The sequence below is a fragment of the Heloderma suspectum genome, chromosome 5 (genome assembly GCF_057233095.1).
Source record: "Heloderma suspectum isolate Gila_16-S chromosome 5, 16-S_ref, whole genome shotgun sequence".
Lineage (NCBI taxonomy): Eukaryota > Metazoa > Chordata > Lepidosauria > Squamata > Helodermatidae > Heloderma > Heloderma suspectum.
The window spans coordinates 45,481,301-45,507,883 of NC_139462.1; the positions used below are offsets into that span (position 1 = coordinate 45,481,301).

Sequence of the window (26,583 nt, forward strand, 5' to 3'; positions counted from 1 at the left end):
ATCACTGCCTTGTTGTGGTGAAGGGGCTTGCGTAACTCAGTGAAGCCATAAGCTATGCCGTGCAGGGCCACCCAAGACGGTGAAGGGGCTTGCGTAACTCAGTGAAGCCATAAGCTATGCCGTGCAGGGCCACCCAAGACGGACAGGTTATGGCAGAGAGTTCTGACAAAATGCGGTCCACTGGAGAAGGAAATGGCAACCCACTCCAATATTCTTGCCAAGAAAACCCCATGGAACGTATCACAAGGCTAAAAGATATGACGCCGGAAGATGAGCCCCTCAGGTCGGAAGGTGTCCAATATACTACTGGGGAAGAGCAGAGGATATTTCCAAGTAGCGCCAGAAAGAGTGAAGCGGCTGGGCCAAAGCCGAAAGGACACTCAGCTGTGGATATGTCTGGTGGTGAAAAGATAATCCGATGCTGTAAATAACAATATTGTTTAGGAACCTGGAATGTAAGATCAATGAATCAAGGTAAGCTGGAGGTGGTCAAACATGAGATGGCAAGATTGAACATCGACATCTTGGGAATCAGCGAACTAAAATGGACAGGCATGGGCGAATTTAATTCAGGTGACCATCATATCTACTATTGTGGCCAAGAATCTCTTAGAAGAAATGGAGTAGCACTCATAGTCAACAAAAGGGTGGGAAAAGCAGTACTGGGGTACAATCTCAAAAATGATAGAATGATCTCAGTACGAATCCAAGGCAAACCATTCAACATCACAGTAATTCAAGTCTATGCCCCAACCACTGATGCTGAAGAAGCTGAGGTTGATCGGTTCTATGAAGACCTCCAACTCCTTCTAGAACTAACACCAAAAAAAGATGTCCTCTTCATCATAGGGGACTGGAATGCTAAAGGAGGAAGTCAAGAAATCACCGGGATAACAGGCAAGCATGGCCTTGGTGTACAAAATGAAGCAGGACAAAAGCTAATAGAGTTTTGCCAAGAGAACACGCTGATCATAGCAAACACTCTTTTCCAACAGCACAAGAGACGACTCTACACATGGACATCACCAGATGGTCAATATCGAAATCAGATTGATTATGTCCTTTGCAGCCAAAGATGGAGAAGCTCCATACAGTCAGTCAAAACAAGACCTGGAGCTGACTGTGGCTCAGATCATGAGCTGCTTCTTGCAAAATTTCGGCTTAAATGGAAGAACGTAGGGAAAACCAATAAACCATTCAGGTATGACCTAAATCATATCCCTTATGAATATACAATGGGGGTGAGGAATAGATTTCAGGGATTAGACCTGATAGACAGAGTGCCTGAGGAACTATAGACGGAGGTCCGTAACATTGTTCAGGAGGCAGCAACTCAATCCATCCCAAAGAAAAAGAAATGCAAGAAAGCCAAATGGCTGTCTGATGAAGCTTTACAAGTAGCTCACGAAAGAAGGGAAGCGAAAAGCAAGGGAGAAAGGGGAAGATATACCCAACTGAATGCAGAGTTCTAGAGAATAGCAAGGAGAGACAAGAAGGCCTTCTTAAATTAACAATGCAAGGAAATCGAGGGAAACAACAGAAAGGGAAAGACTAGAGATCTCTTCAAGAAAATTGGAGATCTCAAGGGAACGTTTTGTGCAAAGACGGGCATGATAAAGGACAAAGAAGGCAGGGACCTCACAGAAGCAGATGAGATTAAGAAGAGGTGGCAAGAATACACAGAAGAACTATACAGGAAAGATCTTAATGTCCTTGATAGCCATGATAGTAATGTCCTTGATAGCCATGATAGTGCGGTCACTGAACTTGAGCCGGACATCCTAGAGAGTGAAGTCAAGTGGGCCTTAGGAAGCATTAGTAACAACAAAGCTAGCGGAGATGACAGTATTCCAGCTGAGCTATTTAAAATCCTAAAAGATGATGCTGTTAAAGTGCTGCATTCAATATGCCAACAAATTTGGAACACTCAGCAATGGCCACAAGACTGGAAAAGGTCAGTTTACATTCCAATACCAAAGAAGGGCAACGCCAAAGAGTGTTCAAACTACCGCACAATTGCGCTCATTTCACATGCCAGCAAGGTGATGCTCAAAATCCTACAAGCTAGGCTTCAGCAGTATGCGAACCGAGAACTACCGGAAGTACAAGCTGGGTTTCGAAGAGGCAGAGGAACTAGAGATCAAATCGCCAACATTCGCTGGAACATGGAGAAAGCAAGAGAATTCCAGAAAAACATCTATTTCTGCTTCATTGACTACGCTAAAGCCTTTGATTGTGTGGATCACAACAAACTGTGGCAAATTCTTAAAGTGATGGGAGTACCAGACCACCTTACCTGTCTCCTGAGAAACCTGTACGAGGGTCAAGAAGCAACAGTAAGAACCGGACATGGAACAACCGAGTGGCTCAAAATTGGGAAAGGAGTACGACAAGGCTGCATATTGTCACCCTGCTTATTTAACTTATATGCAGAGTACATCATGAGAAATGCCGGGTTGGATGAATCAGAGGTCGGAATTAAGATTGCTGGGAGAATTATCAACAACCTCCGATATGCAGACGATACCACCCTAATGGCAGAAAGTGAAGAGGATCTAAAGAGCCTCTTGTTGAGGGTGAAAGAGGAGAGTGCAAAAGCTGGTTTGAAACTCAACATTAAAAAAACGAAGATCATGGCATCTGGCCCTATCACTTCCTGGCATATAGAAGGGGAAGAAATGGAAGCAGTGACAGATTTTACTTTCTTGGGCTCCAAGATCACCACAGACGGTGACTGTAGCCATGAAATTAAAAGACGCTTGCTCCTTGGGAGGAAAGCTATGGCAAACCTAGACAGCATAGTAAGAAGCAGAGACATCACCTTGCCGACAAAGGTCCGTCTAATCAAAGCTATGGTTTTCCCAGTAGTAATGTATGGCTGTGAGAGCTGGACTATAAGGAAGGCTGAGCGCCGAAGAATTGATGCTTTCGAACTGTGGTGCTGGAGAAGACTCTTACGAGTCCCCTGGACTGCAAGGAGGTCAAATCAGTCCATCCTAAAGGAAATCAACCCTGAGTGCTCATTGGAAGGACAGATACTGAAGCTGAAGCTCAAATATTTTGGCCACCTAATGCGAAGAGAAAACTCTCTGGAAAAGACCCTGATGCTGGGAAAGACTGAAGGCAAAAGGAGAAGGGGACGGCAGAGGATGAGATGGCTAGATAGCATCACCGATGCAATGAATATGAACCTGAGCACACTCCGGGAGAGTGCTCAGGACAGGAAGGCCTGGTGTGCTATGGTCCATGGGGTCACGAAGAGTCGGACACGACTGAACGACTGAACAACAACAAATACTAAGCAGATCTATTGGAAGCTTATAACCTGTTATCTCCTCAATATAAAACACAACCAGAGTTCAATAAAATTAAATTTTAGCATGATGCCAAAAATGTGCATATAATGTGCTCCACAAGAACTACATCTCCAACATCTAGCATATTCTAAGCCATATATCTTCTTAAGGTGTTAAATATAATTGATGTACTGTTTTAAAATAGTTTTGTTTCAAATTTATTGCAAATAGGCTTTTTTCCATATTGACTGTAGGCACTTTCAACAGCTGCATAAAGCTGAGGTGAGAGCATATGTTTAAAACCTTGTATCAGAATTTAGGAATAGCTGTGGCAATATAAATTTAGGAATTCTTGTTCAATGTAGTAGTTAAAATCTCATCTTCTATGAATTTGTCTAATCCTCTTTTAAAACCTTCTAAGTTAGTGGCTGCTACCAATTCTTGTGGTAGTGAACTCCACAGCTTAACTATGTGCTGTGTGAATAAGTGCTTCCTTTTGTCTGTTCTGAATCTCCTACTATTCGGCTTCATTTTATATATTTATTAATTTATATCCTGCCTTTCCACTACAAATAGTGCTCAGTGTAGCTAACAACAATAAAATACTGTCTATGATAAAATACAAAATTTAAAACATAAAAGCAAATCAATTAAAAACAGAATAAAAAAGAAATAGTATTCAGCAGTTAAAACCAACTTCAACACTTAAATCAACAGCCAAATATCTGTTGAATAAAAACATCTTTGCCTGCTAGGGGAAGGACAACTGAGATAAAGCTAGTCTGGCTTCCCTTGGCAGGGAGTTCTAGAGCCTGGGAGTAGCCATGGAGAAGGCCCTGTCTCGCATTCCCACCATAATAAGTGCGTCCGGTGGTGGTGGAACAGAGAGAAGTGCCTCTCCCAAGAATCTTAAACCCAGGCAGGCTCATATGGGAGAATGTGGTCTTTCAAATAGTCCCAAGTCATATAAGGCTTTACAGGTTATGATCAGCACTTTGAATTGTGCCCAGAAATGGACTAATAGCAAGGGAAGCTGTTGTAACAAGGGAGTCACATGCTCTCTCTAACCAGCCCCTGCATTCTACCTGTAACTGGCCCCAGTCAACAGTTTGGCTGCAGTATTCTGGACCAGCTGAAGTTTCCAAACACTTTTCAAAGGCAGCCTCATGTAGAATGTATAGCAGTAGTTCAAATGGTATGTAACTAAGATACGTGTCACCATGACCGGATCTGATATCTCCAGGAATATCAGCAGTCGGTGCACTTGCCTTAGGTGGCCACCAACATCTGAACACCCAGGGTCAGGGCTAGATCCAGGAGCACACCCAAACTGCAAACTGAATCTTCAAGGGGAGTGTAACCCCATCCAAGACAGGTTGAATCCTTAGTATTATGAGGGAGGGAGAAAAAATGTATCTCCATCTACTTTCTCCACACCATGCATAGTTTTATTTCATACATGAAGTTTTAATTAGTGTAATGTGCTGGGGAGTGCAATCTTATGGTCCCTGGAGAGCATCCCAGGGACCAAAGGATCCTTCAGAGCCCCCCGCCCCCGGCCAGGCCATAGACACTGCTGCAACCTCAGAAGGGGGACTCTAAAATCTGATCCCTCTCCACACCCGCCCCGCCCCCTTCCAGCCACCGTGGAAAGAACTGTTCTGGCTACATTATGAGGTCGCAAAAGTAGCCTCAGAGGACGTTGGAGAGATCTAAAAGGGGGCATTGCGGTGGGTGGGGAGGGGAGGGGAGGGGAGGGGCCAGATTACAAAGAATCGTATGGCCTCTCAGGCTCCAGCCCTGCCCCCACCAGCACGCCTCCACTATATGGGCTCAGAGGCCCATCTAGAATGGAAAAAAACAAACAAAGGAGGATGAAGAAGTAAAGTCATCTCTGTTGCTCTTCCCACCCTTTCTACAGCTTCATGATAGGGCATTGGATACTCAGAAGCCTCTGAGATTAGAGGCTCCCATCCAACAAGGGTGCAACACGTAGGATTGCACCCTAAGTGGTTCTACTGTGCAAATGAAAATCGTGTACCAGCTAGAATGAAGGTTCCTTTCTGTTCTGCATTCGATCTGAGTTTAGTATCATACTCATGTAACAACATTTGTTCAAGCCAGGGACCACCCCGCAATGGTCTCATGACTCAGATCACCACATCAAAATGTTGCAAGTAATACTATTTATTTACATGTAATCAGAACTTTTAATGGGATTTAGGAATTGACTTATTGCATTTGTATTTAATCGTTTTTCCAAGGAACTTGAGGCAACATACATGTGTGTATGCCATTTTATCTTCACAAGAACCCTGCAAGGTAGGTTAAACACATAGTCACCCAGTGAGATTCATAGGTAAAAATTCCAGTTTGTTCAATGGTCTTTATATTGCACTGATTTTATATATATTATATATATATATATATATATATATATGTGTGTGTGTGTGTGTGTGCGCGCGTGTGTGCGCATGTGCACGTGTGCATGCACACATGTGCATGAATAGCTAATTGTACTTACAGATATAGGTTATTTAGAATTTGCTTTTTGTGTGCCCGCAGGACTTCCAGTGGGGTGAATGAGATCTTAAGTCCTGAAACAGAAAATGGAAAACATGGAGACATTAAAAATGAGGAATATAAAGAAAGCACCACCCTGCAAATCAGAACAGCAGTGTTGCAGCCCCACCGGGAGTTGCAGATCACAGGGGAGGCCACCGAGGAAGTTTTCCAGAAAGATGTGGAGCAAAGTGATGTGGATTTTTCTGGGACAAAGCAAGAACAAGAGCTAAGCCACTGTCACAAAATCCCTCCCAAAGTGATAGAAGCCCCCAAAGCACACTTCATTGAAGTGCCTGCTTTCACCGGGGGGACTGGAGAAACGCCAGGCCCTACAGTTGAGCTGCAGTTGTCCCTCTCATATGACAAGCAGAAAGGCAGCCGTGCTCCCGGTCTGACTGTTCTGGGGGCTGAACAGGGGAAGCCTTCCAAAACAGGACCCAGCCAGCCGCAAGATGGGACTAGCTGGGTGACTGCAGTTCCTGCCACTGAGAAGGACCCCGCTGTCCAATGGTCGAGCAGGACATTTCAGATTGCTAGTGGCAAGGAGGTCAAAGCGAGCTATGGAGCTGAGACAAAGGAGCCCTCCCTCACCAAGGTGGAAGTGATCCTAGACTGCTCTGACCGGGTGAAGGAAGCATCCAGGTCTCTGACTGAAAAGGGGTGTGTGGATTCTCAAGGGGAAGGAGGGCAGTCAGAAGCACCTCCTTCTGCAGTCTCCTTTGGAATCTCATCAGAAGGCACAGAGCAGGGAGAAGACGACCAGCACTCCGAAAGGGAACATAGCAGACCTCACAAACACCGGGCAAGGCACGCCAGTAAGTATGTCACAGCTAAATGGCAGGGGGGAGGGGAGCATTGCTTGAGGGCTAAACTTTGTAAGATACATTTCAGAGCTCAATTGCATCCGTGTGCTTAGGACTAAGATATCCTTTAAAGCGATATTTCCTAAAATGTTCTTACTTCCCCCACTCTCTTCTTAAAAAAAAAAAAAAAAAAGCCACCCAGTTTCTAGTGTTTTGATATTGTTTTTAGAAACCCTATAATAAAAAGTTACGTCAAGAACTGATCAGGCTCTGTAATTGGGAAGCATGATTTTTAACATAATCTAACCCTGCTTTTGTGCGAGGCTCCAACCACAAACTTTCTGCTTCTAACTCAAAATACTTGCCTGTACAGACAACCTGCCCAGCGTATTAACAAAGACTTAAAAGGCAATCTGGCAAAGGTTGTAGCAGAGGAGAGAAATGCTGTCAGGCATCTCATTGCTTGCTTTAGGTTCTGCCATTTACACACACACACAAATGCATTTCATCTGGAATAAGGAGGCATCTTCAAAAATACAAATGATGCTACTTCTATGAAAAGCCGAGCACAATTTAAAAAGAAAAGAAAAGAAAGAAAAGCCTCATAGTGAAGCTTGATGATGCTTGCAGAAAGTCACTTTGACAGACACCAGCATGTGTATTTTTGGCAAGTTATATGATCCTTTCAGTTTTGCAAGGCTTCCCTAAACTGTACAATGAACATACTAGTCCTTCTGCCTTCCATACCTAGAGGTCAATACAAAAATCATTCTATACAAGGTATTTAATTGGAAGTAAACTGGATGACAAATAGTAATACAGCTAAGAAGATGAACTGAGATGGTGCTTTTCTCAAAGCATCTGTTTATCTATTCAGTTCTATTGCTGGCACATGAGCAGTCATTCCTGACTATTTCAAGAATTCTGTCAAGGGGTTTCATTGCAAAATGGCAAAGGCTCAATGATATACTGTAGCACTGAGCTATCGTACGCAGATTGCCAGGATAAGCATACTAACCCATGGCTAATTCCTCCATAAGCATATTTTTAGAGTTACAGCCATTTGTACTGGTGTATGGATTAAGCTGTTAGTTATGCGTAAAGTGTCTGTATGTAATCCACATATTTATGTCATATTAAATGGAGTATAAAGGAACAGTGCACATACTTTGCATTTTGGCAGTGAAGCCAACAGCAACTGTAGGGTTGTGTCTGTCATAGTACACCATTGGTTTAATTAGGAAAGCATAGAACTAAAAAAACTGTGTTAAAGTTTTCCATCTAATATGGTACTGTCTTGAATCAAATATGATTTGAATTCTTACAAATCAGGTGATGGCTTCGACATTTGAAAAAAGACATCCATTCATTTATTTCCAAACTTAGGTTGGTCCCTAAAGAGCCACTTCAATTTTAGTTATGCCCAAAGGGGCTAATGGGCACCCAAGGAGTGTTTTGTCTTTTAAAAATTGTTTTAATAGAAGGCCACCATGCCCATGCCACATCATAAAGTGCTTTATAAATTCCCCACCCTTTCAAAGGTATTTTGCCATAAGATGTGGAGACTGCTTTTTGAAAAATCTCAAGCCATCTTGGGAATGTGCAACTTGTTTTGTGGTCCTCTGGATCCTGGCAAGTATCTGGTGCAAAGTTATGTCACAATGGGCAGTGATTATGATGCTTGAGAAGCAAAATGGGGTAGTAAATTTAGGACCAGCCCTACCGTTAGACAGAGTGAGGTGGCCACCTCCAGCAGTTGATTTCGAACATCATGATAGTGCAGCAAATTGTTAGTTACCTCATTTATTATTGCTGCAATTCTGCTGTCAGTGAGGAGGCCTCAGACACCAAATTTGTCTGGCCTTGAGTACTATGAACGTTGCCTTTGAAGGTGCCTCATTTGGTGCTCCACCTCAGGCAGCAAAATGTCTTGGACTGGTCCTGCACTGAAATATAAGCCAGCCTGTAAAAACAACAGGGTACATACCAGCTATGTATTGTTGGATCAGCTGTGTATTATAAGAGCAATATATTCTATACTTATAGAATATTCTATAAGTATATATAGATTCTAATATATATTTTTATTTATTTATTGCATTTATACCCCGCCTTTTTTCCTCTTGCAAGGAACCCAAGGCGGCTGACATTATCCTCCTCCTCTCCATTTTATCCTCACAACAACAACCCTGTGAGGTGGGTTGGGCTGAGAGTCTGTGACTGGCCCAAAGTCACCCAGTGAGTTTCCATGGCTGAGTGGGGACTAGAACCTGGATCTCCCAGCTCCTAGTCCAACGCTCTTGCCACTCAGACCAAGGCCTGATTATCATGTAAAATGTGCATTCTTGTGTTTAAGATAATATATGTTCTCTGATTGCCATTCAGGTGTCTTATTTCTTTCTCTTTTTTTGCCCAGTACATGCTTCTGGAATTCACTGGGCAGCCCAATCCTATGCATCTTTACTCAGAAGTAAGTCGCATTGTAGTCAATGAGACTTACTGTCAGGTAGGTATGCACAGGATTGTATTTTCAATTTCCTGATATTGGTAGAGGCATTTTTCCATTACAGAATGAGTGTGCATTCGCACTTAGGTATAGACCTACTTGTCTAAAAATATAAAATGAAAAGCAATGAAGATAGAAGGAAAAGTAACTTATCTCAGTATAAGCAGAACATGAGGATTCTCTAGCAGATTCTCTGCTCAAGGTGAAATACAAGTTTCTATCCTCTGAAGATCTTTTAAAAATATATTAGAGTTGTTAACAGCCTGAGTACATGTAAATTGTCTTCAATTTACAATGTAAATGGACACCATTGGTCAGTATTTAAGTCTAGGTAATTCCCAAACAGCATTGTCTACTCAGAAGTAAGTCCCACTGAGTTCAATAGAACTTACTCCCAGGTAATTGGGTATAGGATTGCAGCTTTAAAGAGGTATTTTCCTTAATCACGGTCTGATCACATTTAATTATGATATTTGCTCAGTCTTCTAAAAATGTCAGCACCTATTTTGAATAGCTTTATAAAATACCATGGTGAAAATAATGCAAGAGATTTTAAGGGTTGGGGCAATCAAAATCATTATTTTCCATAACATCTTAAAAATTGATCATTCTAACAACAGAAGTCATTTCTGAAGTTTCTGACTAGGTAGCTCACTTGAGTGAGAACAAGCTGAATTGAATTTAGGAACTGGAGGAACAGTTAGAAGCATTAGCTATATAATCCCACTATTTTTATGTGGATATATGACTCTTTGAGGAGACCACTACAGGTATTGTCTTCCCCTTCTGTCTCTATTTGTACAAGTCTTTGTGATTTATCTTGTCCTGTGGGCCAAGATCCCAATAGCCAATTTAGGCACGAGGGCTTGGTCTCTACCAATGGGGGCTTCCCCCCCTTTTTTTCTTTGGACAGCAGACTTCAATGCCTTGTCATAAACTGTTTTTGAAAGCCTCCTCCATTGCAAATGTGGTTTACTACACATCATGGAAGGATGCTGTTGAAGAAATGCAAGAACAAAAATAAAAGTACAAAATCAAACCTGGGATGTTCAGAACTAATTATGGCCCAGTAGGTATAACGGCCTATTTTTTTTTCCCCTGGCTTGATTCCTTATACAATGAATTCAGGCAGTTCTATAACAAGATATCCAATAGTTTCCAGTAGTATTTTCACACTATCAGTAATACATTAGGTGGCCCAGATCTGCTTGCTCTCTTTGAATCTGACCTTTCCATTTCAATGGGATCAAATCACACCCTGGTTATAAAAAAGATATAAATGGGAGAGGCTATAGTAACCAGCTGCAGTCTTAAGTGTATATTAGTGAGACTTAATCCAGCTATTTATGTAAATGTGCAACCTGCCCTGTCCTGAATGCTCAGCATAGGTAACATATCTCAGATCAGATAGAAAATACCAATTAAACAAAAAGATTTTTAAAAAATAAAATATATTTGCCCATGAAAATAAACTCTCCAGTAGTTTATGTATTTCACAATTTACCAAATGCCAGCCAAAGTACCATTTGGTGCCCCCAGAAAATATTCATAACTGGAACATGCTGTTCATTCTATGAACACTCATACACAAAAAGTCAAATATTATAGACAAATATTATACTCTCTAGAGTCTATAGGACATGCTGGGCACATGGAGAGGGTTGAGAGTACATGCAGTTTTGGGGCTGTGGGTTGCCCATCCCTGCTCTAGACGAAAAGCCAAGAATGTATTGCCTATATGCAGCAACTACATTCCACAAAGAGTTTGGAGAAAAACCTCTGGACATATTATGCTCAAGGAGACTATTCTTATAAAGGTGCCTTCATCCACTTTTCCAACAAGCAGTTTTCCCTTTTGAATTAAGGAAGCTATTTGCTACTGATCTAGTTCAAATTAGTAGATAGATTCCCAAGCCATCTCTGGGAGCACAAATGCCTACGTCAATACCCATAATATATCTACATGTCAGTGACAATGCTGATTTATCTTCTATCTGATACTGGCTTATATATGTACGCATAGAGAAGCAGATATGTAACATCAAAAGCTCGTGTAAGTTGAGCTAGCAGATCTGTAAAAGGTGGGATGGGGGGGAGATTGCTCAAAGAATGTCAGTCAGGGAGGAATGATTGCTATGGAATTTTTATCATGGTTGGAACTGTGGGAAAAGATTAATTTTAATGCCCTGCCCATGCATCTTTGCATAAGGGAGGATTCCAGCTCTAGAGGAAGAAAGATTAGTATTGCACTCTTGCACCCGAAATATCTATTGTGCGTCTTATAGTTAAAATTGCTCTCATGTTACACTGGGCTCTGCATTGAAATATGTTCCTTAATCTTTTTCCTCAGGGCTCAGACGGAGTGAGAGCCTGTCAGAGAAGCAAGTGAAAGAAGCCAAGTCTAAATGTAAGAGCATTGCCCTACTGCTGACGGCAGCTCCAAATCCCAATTCCAAGGGGGTGTTGATGTTCAAGAAGCGTCGCCAAAGGGCCAGGAAATATACTTTGGTCAGCTACGGCACTGGGGAGCTAGAGCGTTACGAGGACGAAGAAGACGAGGGCGAAGAAGGTGACAAAGAGAACGCGTTTGAAGTAACCTTACTAGGCACGAGTGAGTCGGAAATCGATGAAGATTTCTTCTCCGACCTTGAGAAAGAAGACCGGATTGTGACATTTGACTGGGACACTGGGATACTCGAAGTTGAAAAGAAACCAAAAAGTGGGGACGAGATGTCTCAGCTGCTTCCAGAGAGCAAGGGCAAAGGGGCACTTATGTTTGCCAAAAGACGTCAAAGGGTGGACCAGGTCACTGCGGAACAAGAGGCAACGAAGATGCAGGCAGTGCACAGGAGTTCTGAGGGGCACCGAGAGGCTACTTCAATGGAGAGCACCCAAAAAATTAGTTCCTCCTCTTATCAGGCAAAACATGAAGAAGCATCCAGAGTTCAGCAGAGCCATATAAGCAAAAGCTACATAGAAATGAGCCACAGACACGGCACAACAATTCAGCAAAATGGCATCGGGATCGCTCCTGAGACAAACATGATGTATCCGTCTTCCGAAGCCCTTAAATCATCTGCTTCAAACCGAACAGCCAAGCCTTTCCCTGGTGTACAGAACAGAGCAGCAGCTCCGTTTTCACCCACCAGAAGCATGACTAGCCCCCTCTCAGATCTACCTGCCCCACCTCCTTACACTTCAGTCAGCCCGCCACCTGAAACCTTATATAGAACTGTTTTGACTCCGGTTGCCACCAGCATGACTCAGTCGCCTCTGTGGTCCCCAACAGAATCGACAGAGCAGATCGCTTCCAGGGATGAAAGGATTGCAGTGCCTGCCAAAAGAACTGGAATATTGCAAGAGGCAAAGAGAAGAAGCACAGCAAAGCCAATGTTTACTTTCAAAGAAGCCCCCAAGGTGAGTCCTAATCCTGCTCTTTTGTCCCTTGTGCAGAACACGGAAGGCAAAAAAGGTGCTGCCGCTGGTTTTGAATCAGGTCCTGAAGAAGACTACCTCAGCTTGGGAGCAGAGGCCTGCAATTTCATGCAAATCCAAGCAGCCAAACAAAAGATCCCACCTCCAGTTGCTCCAAAACCCTCACTAAAGGTTTCTCCTACTGCCACAACACCTGTTTCACCAGTCTGGTCACCGCCAGCTGTGGCTGTAACCCAGTCTCCCATCTTTCCAGCTCCAAATTCGCCTGAAGTGGCAACTCCAGCAGTTATCAAAATATCACAGCCTGCTTATCCCCCGCCTCAGCCCCCCAGTACTCTTAACCTAACTGGTCCCTTTAAAGGGCCTCAAACAGCATCACCACACCACAATTACGCACCCAAAATAACACCCACCACACCACTAGGAAATGCTGTGCTTGCTGGAGGGGTGGGGCCAGCTTTTGAGATGCCCTCAGCTTTTAGTGGGAAGGGAGCCCAGCTCTTTGCCAAGAGGCAATCCCGAATGGAAAAGTATGTGGTAGACTCTGAAACCGTGCAGGCCAACATGGCACGGGCTTCATCACCAACTCCATCTTTACCAGCTTCTTGGAAATATTCGTCGAATGTTCGAGCACCACCACCTGTGGCTTATAATCCTATCCAGTCCCCATCTTACCCTCTGGCTGCTACCAAACCACAGTCAAAGTCCTCTGGAGTTGCCAAAACTACCAAGAAAAAAACTAAGAAAGCACTTAGTTCCTTGGAAGTTATGAAGCATCAACCATACCAGCTTAATGCGTCCCTATTCACTTTTCAACCTCCCTCTGATAAGGAAGGCCTCCTTCCTAAGCCACCTGCAAAGCTTGACTCACTGTCTGCCTCAAAACAAGCTCTACCTTCAAGATCACTGAATGCTGGTTCTCCTTCTAACATCCGAGCATCTTCAGTGTACTCTGTACCAGCCTACAGTTCACAAGCGTTCTTCCCGTCGAATGCCTCTAGCCCTGTAATTGAGTCCTGTGCATCAACAGGCTACCCTACCTTTTTGAAGCAAGAGCCAGTGGCATCCTCTACGTTTACTACTCCCAAGCCAAAGTTCTCAGCCAAGAAAGTTGGTGTCACAGCACAGGTGTGGAAACCCTCCGCCATTGAAGAGTAAAACCTAGCTACAACTCAGTATTCACTTTGCTTGCAATGAATTGTTTGCCGTAGTGATCTGGTGCCCAAAGCAACCCCCAGCTTACTTAATAACTGTCAGATATATCACATGAAATCTGGGTCCAAAAAAAAGCTTACATCTGAAATCCTATGCACACTTACCTGGGACTAAGCCCCACTGAACACAGCGTGACTTACGTCTGGGTAAACATGCATAAGATTGTGCAGTAAACATTTTTAGATGAATCAAAATGAATATTAATGTGAGATGACACACATTTATGCATGCAGTCATCTGTAATACACAGGCATGCTCACACAGTGTCCTAAAATGGACATGTGCCACTCAGTATTAAGTAAGCAGGATGCTAGGTGTTAGTGCTTCAGTACACACATACACAGTGAACACTGTTCCTGTATTTCAACTGTTAGAACATAGCTTTCGGGGGGTGGGGGGAATACTGTTCTCAGCTGGCCAAAGTGTTCGAATACAATCAACAATTAATGATACAAGATTTACAGTATTTCTAAAAAGTGCCTTCCAATATTATATCTCTTGTGAAGGTTGTGTACAAAATAGATACAAAGAGTATCTCACCCAACTCTGCAGTTGAGTTCTCATGGAGAATCTCCTTCAGAGGCCTCCTCAGAGCCCCATTCATCTTAATAAGAGAGTGGGCTTTTCCCCCATGGCAACCACGTGTGTGGGGATGAATTACTTCATTTTTGCATATCCACAATCAAAATGTGTCTATGCAAAGTGGTGAAATCATAAGCAGTGCTTCCTTGATTCTCAGATTACATGTGGACCAGCACTACGGATCTATAACAGCTCACCTTATATCAGCACTGTGATAATGTGGCTATGTTTCATGTGATCCCATTACCCCATAGCCACAGGAAAATAATTTATGCAAATTAGCACCGATGGTTCTTCTATAGTTTATTTCACTTAAGATTCTATTGTAGAATTGGATCCTTAGAGAGTCAACTGAGGCTTAATTGTGATCTGCACTCATGAATTACCTCTTTGATTCCCCCCCCCCCCAAAGGTGCCTGTTTGGAGTAAGTATTACAGTGTTTGGAAGAAGAAAGACATTAAAGGAAGACACTTAGGCTGGAGAGGTTGTTAGATATTTCCCATTTTTAAGGAAACAGTGACCTCCTCAGTACTAGCACTGTTTTTTGACAACCAGAGAATGACCTATCATGGGAGAAAGACAGTTAGAACTATTGAAGAGCTAGGAACAAGCTGAGTTCTACAGCTGTGGAAGTGGTGCAATATGTTCTTGTGAAAGCGTAGCAACTAAAATCTAAAGGGACTCATCCTTGAATACCAGTTTTGCAACCAGAGTACTATGTGCCTTAAAAATAACTGTCTAATGATATGCCATGGTTCCTGACCTCATCTTTCTGCTGATCACGTGGGCACATTCTTGTTTTCACTATGGGCTTTCTAATCCTGCCTCTTTCCCTGGTATTTCTTTTTACTCTGTTCTTGCTCTTTCACCCTACTTTTAATTAATACACTGTGCACCAGGAGGATCAAGACACTGTTACCATGCCAAGTTCTGCTGAGTATTCAGGGCTAGATTCTGCCACTTTGATTTATGGCTGTGATACAAAAGAACAATATTTGACACGTCCAGTAACTCTATAGTATCTGGACTGTTGTCTGGGTATTTACAGAATCACTGAGCACAGATGAGCTTACCCTTTTAAACCATGTTTTTGTGATCACACATTGAAAAAGTGGTTAACAGCTAGCCTTTTCCCACTCTTCCAGCAAAAATGTAGAGTGCCGGCTTTAATTTCTGCTCATGAAGATAAAAATACTTAGCTTAATGACTATCACAATATAAATTACGTTACTTCCTTTAGGAACAGGAAAATTATTTAGCTGGATTGAGACAAACAGCCAAGGTGGTGTGTAACTGAGTTGTGAATGCCCTGATTAATGATGAGCATATTCCCCAAAGTCTATTTGGAGATTGTTCGAACTTACATGAATGAACATATGAACCTGCTGAAGGGTTCGTGTAGCCTAATATTGTCTACTCCGACTGTCAGTATCTCTCCAGTGTCTCAGGCAGAGGTCTTTCCCATCACCTGCTACCTTGTCCTTTCAACTGGACATGCCAACAATTGGATGTGGGACCTTCTGCACACAAAGTGTGCTACAACCCTTCCCACAAAGCTTGGACAAACCAGACCGCTTACCTGTACATCCAAACTGAGGCCACCCCTAGTGGACATCCAAACCGCATCTAGCCCTTAGAGACCGCTAGGCCTTGGTATGAAGTCGTGGAGGCCCCAAACCCTACTGTGGCCATAATGCCATGAATTGGTCTCTTCTCATTCCCTCCCTTTTGCATTGCTTACTGAGGCAGAGGGCCTGACCAGGAGAGCCTGAATCGCAAGGCTGGAGATCATGGGAGATGTATCCCCATTTGTCAAGTGCTGCGATTGCAACTCACTCTTAGCTCCTTGAATCCCTTTGAGGTGTGGAATGAGCTATGCCCTGCCTACAGCCCAGTTCACACAAACAGTCACCACTTGAGTTTTAAAGGCTAGAGCAATGCATGAAGGACACATGAGGCAGCTGTTCCCATGCCTCTAAATCAACGTCAGTTTCAAAAAGCTTCTGATTCCATATTTCTTAAGTGTCCAACATTGTAAAGCATATTAGTTTTAGGAAAGCCCTGCCTGCCCCCTTCGCCAGACCACTTGTAGTGGTCAAAATTACTTCCATGCAATGTGCCCTGATTGTTTATGAGGATATTTTCCATAGAGAATACAATGTGTGGCCAGGAGCAGCAGGGGTGCTGTGGTGGGTAGCATGCACAGATTTGCAGCTTCCTGACTGCTATTTCCACCATTGTGGCATGAAATACCTGGCAGGAAGTCATCTCTATATATGTGTACCAATTAGGTCACCATCATTGGAACCTCCATGTGACTGTGGACACATAGACAATGGAGAACAGCTTTCCCCACATTGTGTGGATGGCAGTTTGACTGTGTAATGTTGAAAGGTACGAGAAGGCAGGTCACCTTCAGAAAATGCGAACAAGTGTGAAATGTGCCTCACACCTGGAAAACATTTGAGATGTTTGTTTCATTGTGCACATAAAAAGCAAGCATTGCTTGACATGCAGTCTTTATCCAAAGCCCATGGTGCAAATGGAAGAACTCTCATTGATCTAGAACAGGGGTGGGCAGAAAGTAGATTTTCGATGTTTGGACTTCAACTCCCAGCATTCCTGATCATTGGCCATGCTGGCAGGGGCTTCTGGGGGTTGAAGTCCAAAACATTTGGAGATCTACCTTCTGCCCACTGCTGATCTAGAATATATTTGCTCAAGTAGTCCTGTTGGTTCCAATGGGGCTTTCATCCAAAGTTGAGGGTGTTAACTGATTTTGGATAGATTCTTTTCACCGAATTAGTCTATACTGGAAGTCAAGGGTGACTTAATTAATTTTAAGAAACCAGCCCAGTCTACATAGAAATGTACATACAGGATTCATTTTGCAACACAACAAAATATGGTACCAATATTTTAATCCTCTTGAGATCTTTCTGTTCATTTTCCAGTTACAACCTGCTGTATTTTTTCTCTAATATTAAAATTGTTCCTTTCTTCTGTACTTGTTCTTTTGCTTTTTATTTGTTTTTACATGCTTTATCTACAATTAAAATATAGTTTAGGTTTCCTTCCCTCCTTCCTATGGCTACAATTTCTCAAAACACCACAGGATGCCATCCAAATTTCACTGAAATGAATTCACCTTTACCAGCAATGCCATTAAATCCAAGTATTTTAATCTGAGTAAGGTTTGCCCCTTGACATCAATATAACTAAAGTGCCATAAATCCAGTTTATAGGATCGGAGCCTGGCACAGCCCAAAGACAGTAAGGAGGGAGATCCACCAGCTGATTACTTTGGATGTCATATATGTTGGCCTTTCTTTGCTATTAAAACTAGCAGGAAAAAGTAGCCCCACTGTCTCTTCTTCTTCTTTATATTTGCTCACCAGGTATCCCAATACTTGACCCGATTCATCAGGTGTACTAGACAATACCTACAGGGAAAGATTAAGTTTCTTTTCAGAATCCCTAACATTCTGCTCTCCTCGGCTTTCCTTCTCCCTTCTACTTCTTAATCTATCTCTTAAATGTTGACCAGAAAAAGTCATCAAGATAATGTCCCAAGGCTGACACCTCATCATTGTGAGAACATCTCAGAAATGTGTCATCATTCTTCCCTGGTCTGTCCTCCTAAGAGTAGCTAGTGTTGGACACATTTCTAGTATTTCAAAGTTGCTGACATCATCTGCTCTGCTTCTCAGGGCATCCTTCTGCTTTGAGTAAGGTGAGTGGATCCCATCATATCTGTCAGAACTGGATTATGAATTGGGTTGACAAGCTGAGATCCTATGAACACTCAGTTGGAAGTTTAAATGGAAATAGATTACTCTCACCTAATTTATACAAAACTTTTTAATGCATTGAGTCGACATGAGTTGCTTTGTCAATGGATCTATATATATTGAATTAGAGTTGTGAAAGTTTTGAAACCTGTGCTTCAGGCCTGAGCTAAGGCACAGTGAGTTGTAATTTGAATATGTGCTGAAGCTTTCACAACACTGATTTATCCCATGAGAGTCCACAAAGTAAATATGTGTTGACTTCAACTTGTTAAAGATATTTCTTTGAATCAGAAATTGCTTCTATATAAATGGGGCAGGTGTTAGAATCCGTAAAAAAAGCAATTTATTCCTTAATGAGAACATTTGACTTTCAGTTACTTGCAGTTAAAAGGACATGCACTTTTCAAAATAAGTACCCAAGATGCCTTTTAAGAAAGAGGTATTTATAATTGAAGGACATTTCCTGAGAATTGTACTGTTGGTGCACCTATATATATATAGGTTATATATATTGCCTATATAGGCAATATTGCCTATATAGGCAATATATATAACCTATATATATTGCCATGACACAGGGAAGTCCTGTCCTCTTCCCGAGTTGAGAGGAGCGCTTTAGATGCTTTTCATTTTTAACTCCACAGGGAATGAGTTGCAAAGGGGACTGGTAATAGAATACAGTGCCTCTCACCTCTTGTTCAAATATGGCCTAGGACAGGAATGACTGAAAGCCTTGACCAGCTGCTGATTAGTCTGAGTGACATCAGTGGATGTTGACTGTCACTCAGTCCAGTTTAAGCACCGTAGTTTCCCTCACACCCAACCACAACTCGAATCAGCATTAATTGTCATTCTTATTGGAAGACTCAGAAGGGCCAAGGAAAGATGGGAACAAAAGTAAAGATAAAGCTATGCTCATGGCTATGTATCAACACCCCCCACCCCTCAAATCTGAATTATCTGTCAAGGGGACACAATGTTTTTTATGCACTCGATATTTTCAAATTGCTTTGAATTTTGTGACAAAGACTGCAGAGGCTGAGGGGCGTGCATGAGGGAAAGGAATGGAGTTAGGCCAGTGGCATGAGAAGGCTGGGAATAGAGAACTTTGGAGATCTGTGAAAGGTATTAAGTTTTGCAGCATTTGCCAGTCATTACCCTGTTACCAAGCTTTTTATACATTATATTTTCTAGATGCCAACTTCCACACTTCATACCAATGTTAGCTCTCCTGTGGTGAACACACGCACATACACACCAGCCTTGGCTATGCTACATCCCCTTCTGATCAAGTGAGTTTCATTAAAGCAACGTGTTGGGCTAGAGCTACATGTTACACTGGCAGACCCAGGTTCCCACTCTCATGTTTACTGAATAACTAGGGTGACCATAGGTCCCCTATTTGAAGGCATCCTGTATTTGAAGGGCTGCCCTGTCCAGATCCAGTTGTGTGATAAAGAATCATAAAGGGTTGCCCGTTGACAGCATCTGGGCAGCAGGCTGAACAGGCAGACACACAGTCACCTGGTCACAACCTTTTGCACTATGACTGCATTTCTATTTGAATTCTCAAAATCTTTTCTAAATTTGCATATATACATATAAATTAACACATGCCAATTCTATGCAGATCACTGTCCTCTTTAGTCCTTTTTTTTGGTGATGAGTTTCCTCTCTTTGGGCAATTCATAAATGTCACCCTATGAATAACATGAACGCATACAGCGGCGGGGCATTTGTAGAGGCAAAGCAGTGGGTGGGACTGGATGCTTAACCCTTGTTCTGCCCACCACTTTTCTGCTGCAGCTCCTTCTCTCCTCCCATCATTTCTCCCTGCCTCCTCTCTCCCCCAGATTCTGAGTTCTGGGGGGGAAATGGCCTAGGGAGCGGGGTTGTAGAGAAGAAGCAGAGTATGAATAAGGGATACACATCTCCTTCACCTGATGCTTCTCCCCATGCCCCCATTAATGTTATATGGAAAACACAAGGTTGGGAATCCAGGTTTGCCAGTGTAATAGTTCCATTCTGTAGAATGAAGTTTCTAACTAGGGAGGGAGGAAAGCCTGGACTCATGGGAAGACCCTTCCTTTGATGACACAGAAGATAGGACAATGCTAATGACTCCTTCCTCAGGGAGTGGCTCCGTGACTTAGAAAGCAGAATCTTTGCCTTTACCATACTCTTCTATTTCAACTGACAACACAGGTTAGGTGGAATTTGTTCATGGGATATCTCTCAGTTACTGGGCATCTTTAGCCACCACAACGTGCTTTAGACATAGTGGAGGCCAGTAGCTCCAGTGTCAGTGGGGTGGTAAATCTACTCTGGGTTTCAGCTTCACACCTTAGATAGCTCCTTTAGAGTTCTGACAGAAACCCAGAGCAAATTCACTGCTCCACTGACATCAGAGCCAGCAGGCCAGCCTCCACTCTTTAGACAGATACTGTATGCTATTATTAGTGACAGAAAAGCTACTCTGTAGGTGAGCTAGAAAGCTTTGGATCTTAAAGCTTTATAAATGATCTGTGATCACTATTTACAGTAATATTGATAAAATACTGCAAGAGTTCTCAATCTTAAAATAAAGGCTGCTTCCTCACTAGGCATTTAATGTGGAATTGCCGTGTCTTGTTTGCTCACATTTTACAGGGGGACCACACAACATCATCATCTGTTTCCTCTAGTATTTCCCCAATTACCCTTCCAGATTTTTTTTACAGCAGAATGTCCAACTCTTTTGCGAAATTTAGAAGTGTAGTGCAATCTCCATAGATGTAGATGACCTTATTGCTACACTTCTGTCTTTTTTAAGAGGTGTAGTTGTCAGGAACGCCCTGCGGCCTCTTTCAGTAGACTCCAATAGCCAACTCAAGACACAGATGAAAATATTCTTTTTAAAGCTTTAATCCTTTTACAACTTAATGACTCTTTCAGATGCTAATCACCAGCGACTAAAGCAAGGAACAGCAGAGTGGCCTAAGCTTTGAATAGGCAGTTGATCCCCATTTGAAAGAGAGTCACTTGAAGACCCAGAACTTATGGGCTAGGGATAGATCTTCCCTCTTTCCCTTGGGTCCATGGGAGGCAGCCGTTGCTTGCGCACCAAACGGGCGCTACGCCTCCTTTCCGCGCCCTCCATCGCTCATCGCTCTCTGCATCTGCATCGAGCATCTAGCAAGCCCCATTCCTGCACTTTCTCACTGCTAGGATCACTATCTATCTCAGGAATGCCGGCAGGAGGAATCTCTGCCAGCTGCTGTGCCTGTGAGGGAGGAGCTGGCTCCTCTCCCATGGATTGCTGTTCCTCCTCAGAATCAGAACTGCTCTGGGGCTCTATGGGCTCAGTTTCCACCCTGACAGTAGTTTTCAAATGGGCATGGATGCAACAGGCAGGTGAACCTATCACAGTTCTGCACGCATTCACTCTAACCTTTATCATGGGCAACATTTTATAAACTCAGTAATTTTTTATCAATCTTTTAATTAGTGCTAAATGTTTTCCCAGCTATTTTTTTAAAAAAATAAAATATTATTGAAGCACTTTAAATGAAATATACTGCTGTAACAGTATAATACTAATAAAAAAAACATTTCCAGTCATTTTCCTTTTAGCAAGATAGGTTTTTTTATAACTAAACACTTCCAATCTATACATATGATCCATTTTTTAAAAAAAATTAAGATGTTCCCGAAATATTGCTTAAATGAAACAGTGTTTTAGTGCTAATTTAAAATGATGGGGGGAAGGGAACCTTTCTGCCCATTCAGCAATGTCACCACCATTTTTCAATATGGTTTTCTCCTCATTAAACACTTCCGATCTACACATCTGATCCAAAACACATGTTAAACACTGGTTTTTGACATTTCACGGGTAGTACTGAGCAATCACACTTAAATTAATAAGTTGTTGTTGTTCAGTCGTTAAGTCATGTCCGACTCTTCGTGACCCCATGGACCACAGCATGCCAGGCTGTGCCTATCCTCCGCTTCCTCCCAGAGTGTGCTCAAATTCATATTCATTGCATCGGTGATGCTATTTAGCCATCTCATCCTCTGCCATCCCCTTCTCCTTTTGCCTTCAATTTTTCCCAGCATCAGGGTCTTTTCCAGTGACTTTTCGCATTAGGTTAGGGATGTCAGAGAATTCCGTGACGGATCTCAGTGAGGCTGAATGCCAGTGCATTCGCCCCCCCGAAATCCATCGTGGAATGGCCTGCCCCCCCGCCCCCCGCGGATCCCCCCCGGGACGAGACTTACCTGGGGCAGATGGTCCGGACGGCGGTGACTCCAGTGGCAGCTTCGGCGGTGGCAGCGGTGGTGGCTGGTCTTCCGACCAGCTGCCGCCGCCGCCATTTGCAGTCTGGCCTTTTTCTTTTTTTCCCCCCATAGATGTGATAGGCTACATAAAGACTTACGTAGCCTATCACATCTGGGTAAAAAAAACACACACACATGTATGCAAATGGCGGCGGCTATGGCTGCCACCATTTGCGTTCCTTATTTTTCACCGTCTTAGTCTACGTCAATATTTACGACGACTAAGATGAAGAAAAGAAAGGGGAATGCAAATAGCGCCCACTACGACGCTCAGCTTTCCTTATAGTCCAGCTCTCACAGCCATACGTTGCTACTGGGAAAACCATAGCTTTGATTATACGAATCTTTGTCGGCAAGGTGATGTCTCTGCTTCTTACTATGCTGTCTAGGTTTGCCATAGCTTTCCTCCCAAGGAGCAAGCATCTTTTAATTTCATGGCTACAGTCACCGTCTGCGGTGATCTTGGAGCCCAGTAAAATACGATCTGTCACTACTTCCATTTCTTCCCCTTCTATATGCCAGGAAGTGATGGGGCCACATACCATGATCTTAGTTTTTTTAATGTTGAGTTTCAAACCAGCTTTTGCACTCTCCACTTTTGCCCTCAACAAGAGGCTCTTTAGATCCTCTTCGCTTTCTGCCATTAGGGTGGTATCATCTGCATATCTGAGGTTGTTGATAATTCTCCCGGCAATCTTAATTCCGACCTGTGATTCAACCAACCTGGCGTTTCTCATGATGTACTCTGCATATAAATTAAATAAGCAGGGCGACAATATACAGCCTTGTCGTACTCCTTTCCCAATTTGGAACCAATCGGTTGTTCCATGTCTGGTTCTTCCTGTTGCTTCTTGACCCTCGTACAGGTTTCCCAGGAGACAGGTAAGGTGGTCTGGTACTCCCATCACTTTAAGAATTTGCCACAGTTTGTTGTGATCCACACAATCAAAGGCTTTAGCGTAGTCAATGAAGCAGAAATAGATATTTTTCTGGAATTCTCTTGCTTTCTCCATGTTCCAGCGAATGTTGGCGATTTGATCTCTAGTTCCTCTGCCTCTTCAGAACCCAGCTTGTACTTCCGGTAGTTCTCGGTTCACATGCTGCTGAAGCCTAACTTGTAGGATTTTGAGCATAACCTTGCTGGCATGTGAAATGAGCGCAAGTGTGCGGTAGTTTGAACATTCTTTGGCATTGCCCTTCTTTGGAATTGGAATGTAAACTGACCTTTTCCAGTCTTGTGGCCACTGTTGAGTGTTCCAAATTTGTTGGCATATTGAGTGCAGCACTTTAACAGCATCATCTTTTAGGATTTTAAATCGCTCAGCTGGAATACTATCATCTCCACTAGCTTTGTTGTTAGTAATGCTTGCTAAGGCCCATTTGATTTCACTCTCTAGGATGTCCGGCTCAAACTCAGTGACTGCACTATCATGGCTATCAGGGACATTCAGATCTTTCCTGTATAGTTCTTCTGTGTATTCTTTCCACCTCTTCTTAATCTCATCTGCTTCTGTTAGGTCCCTGCCTTCTTTGTCCTTTATCATGCCCGTCTTTGCACAAAACGTTCCCTTGATATCTCCAATTTTCTTGAAGAGATCTCTAGTCTTTCCCTTTCTGTTGTTTTCCTCGATTTCTTTGCATTGTTCATTTAAGAAGGCCTTCTTGTCTCTCCTTGCTATTCTTTGGAGCTCTGCATTCAGTTGGATATATCTTCCCCTTTCTACCTTGCTTTTCACTTCCCTTCTTTCCTCATCAGACAGCCACTTTGCTTTCCTGCATTTCTTTTTCTTTGGGATGGATTTCGTTGCTGCCTCCTGAACAATGTTATGGACCTCCGTCCATAGTTCCTCAGGCACTCTGTCTATCAGGTCTAATCCCTTAAATCTATTCCTCACCTCCACTGTATATTCATAAGGGATATGATTTAAGTCATACCTGAATGGTTTAGTGGTTTTCCCTACATTCAATTTAAGCTGAAATTTTGCAACAAGAAGCTCATGATCTGAGCTACAGTCAGCTCCACAGTCTTGTTTTTACTGACTGTATGGAGCGTCTCCATCTTTGGCTGCAAAGGATATAATCCATCTGATTTCGATATTGACCATCTGGTGATGTCCATGTGTAGAGTCGCCTCTTGTGCCGTTGGAAAAGAGTGTTTGCTATGATCAGCGTGTTCTCTTGGCAAAATTCTATTAGGCTTTGTCCTGCTTCATTTTGTACACCAAGGCCATGCTTGCCTGTTATCCCGGTGATTTCTTGACTTCCTACTTTAGCATTCCAATCCCCTATGATGAAGAGGACATCTTTTTTTGGTGTTCGTTCTAGAAGGTGTTGTAGGTCTTCATAGAACTGATCAACCTCAGCTTCTTCGGCCTCAGTGGTTGGGGCATAGACTTGAATTACTGTGATGTTGAATGGTTTGCCTTGGATTCGTACTGAGATCATTCTGTCGTTTTTGAGATTGTACCCCAGTACTGCTTTTCCCACCCTTTTGTTGACTATGAGTGCTACTCCATTTCTTCTAAGGGATTCTTGCCCACAGTAGTAGATATGATGGTCACCTGAATTAAATTCGCCCATGCCTGTCCATTTTAGTTCGCTGATTCCCAAGATGTCGATGTTCAATCTTGCCATCTCATGTTTGACCACCTCCAGCTTACCTTGATTCATTGATCTTACATTCCAGGTTCCTAAACAATATGGTTCTTTACAGCATCGGACTTTCTTTTCACCACCAGACACACCCACAGCTGAGTGTCCTTTTGGCTTTGGCCCAGCCGCTTCACTCTTTCTGGCGCTACTTGGAAATTCCCTCTGCTCTTCCCCAGTAGTATATTCCACCTTCCGACCCGAGAGGCTCATCTTCCGGCGTCATATCTTTTAGCCTTGTGATACATTCCATGGGGTTTTCTTGGCAAGAATACTGGAGTGGGTTGCCATTTCCTTCTCCAGTGGACCACATTTTGTCAAAACTCTCCGCCATGACCTGTCCGTCTTGGGTGGCCCTGCATGGCACAGCTTATGGCTTCACTGAGTTATGCAAGCCCCTTTGCCACAACAAGGCAGTGATCCATGAAGGGGAAATTATTTAATAAGTGCTTAGTTCTAAATAAATAATTATTTCAACTTTAGAGATTGCTTTTTGGAACAAGAGGTTTTGGGTTGTGGTTTTGAAGGCTCTTTTTGGAGTTTTTTCTGAGCTACTGGTCTTTGTAACTGTAAGTAGGGAGATCTTTGTGGCCAGTAGGTGGTGGACATAGCACCTTTTTTTGGTCTTGCTATGCCAATGAACAAGAAGAAGAAGAAGAAGAAGAAGCTGCTGCTGCTGCTTTATTTTTTTCAAGTGCCCATAGGTGAATTGGACCTTTCCCTTCACCAACCACAGCACCTATGCTACATCCACTGGTGTGGACAGAACGCAACAGGATGAACATACAGAAAACCTACGATATCCCCAAACATGTGGAAGTCAGTTACCATTCCACTTGTAGCTTACAGTGGAAGAGCACTGATTTATTAGCACTAGAATCCAGATGTCTGGAAGCAGCCAAAGACATATGGAAGTGTGGATCCTTATTTGGTAATGTGCTGGAATTATCAGCTCTTGGCAACCTTCCAAATTATCATTGAACTATTTAAATTAGGTGTTTTTCTCTACAAATGTCTGATGTAAAGACCTTAAGAGATACTACCTATGTTACATTATAGAGATATAACATGGGTATCCCAACATAGAGGGGACTTGATCACCATAAGAAGATGCATGCACAGCTGAGTCACTTAAGGGAATCTTACAATGCATGTCCTTCTTTGAACTACATACCAATCTTTACCAAGTGATGTTTAGACATGGAAGAGACTTGAGAGTACTCTCATTTCTTTGAAGCATAAAATAAGAAGTGGTGATAACAGATATTAAGAGACAGCTGAGTATTTTCACTCAGATCTAGAGTCTGATGGTCAACATACTTATATGGCTCAAAAACGTTTTTTTTTTATTGTGGGGTTAACAGTGAATTCCATAAAAGTAGCAAAAGGACTCATATTGCAAGAGGGAGATTTGGCTGAC

At 42.8% G+C, this 26,583-nt stretch overlaps 1 protein-coding gene across 1 annotated transcript in view; it reads left to right on the forward strand.

Annotated features, from left to right (window-relative positions):
• The window catches only part of SYNPO2 (synaptopodin 2), a 180,763-nt gene that overhangs the window by 139,406 nt on the left and 14,774 nt on the right, over positions 1–26,583 (forward strand). The window contains exons 3-4 of the mRNA XM_084855912.1: positions 5,862–6,676; positions 11,521–13,733. Coding sequence (XP_084712038.1) covers positions 5,862–6,676; positions 11,521–13,733 — 3,028 coding nt within the window. The remainder of the gene's footprint in view (positions 1–5,861; positions 6,677–11,520; positions 13,734–26,583) is intronic.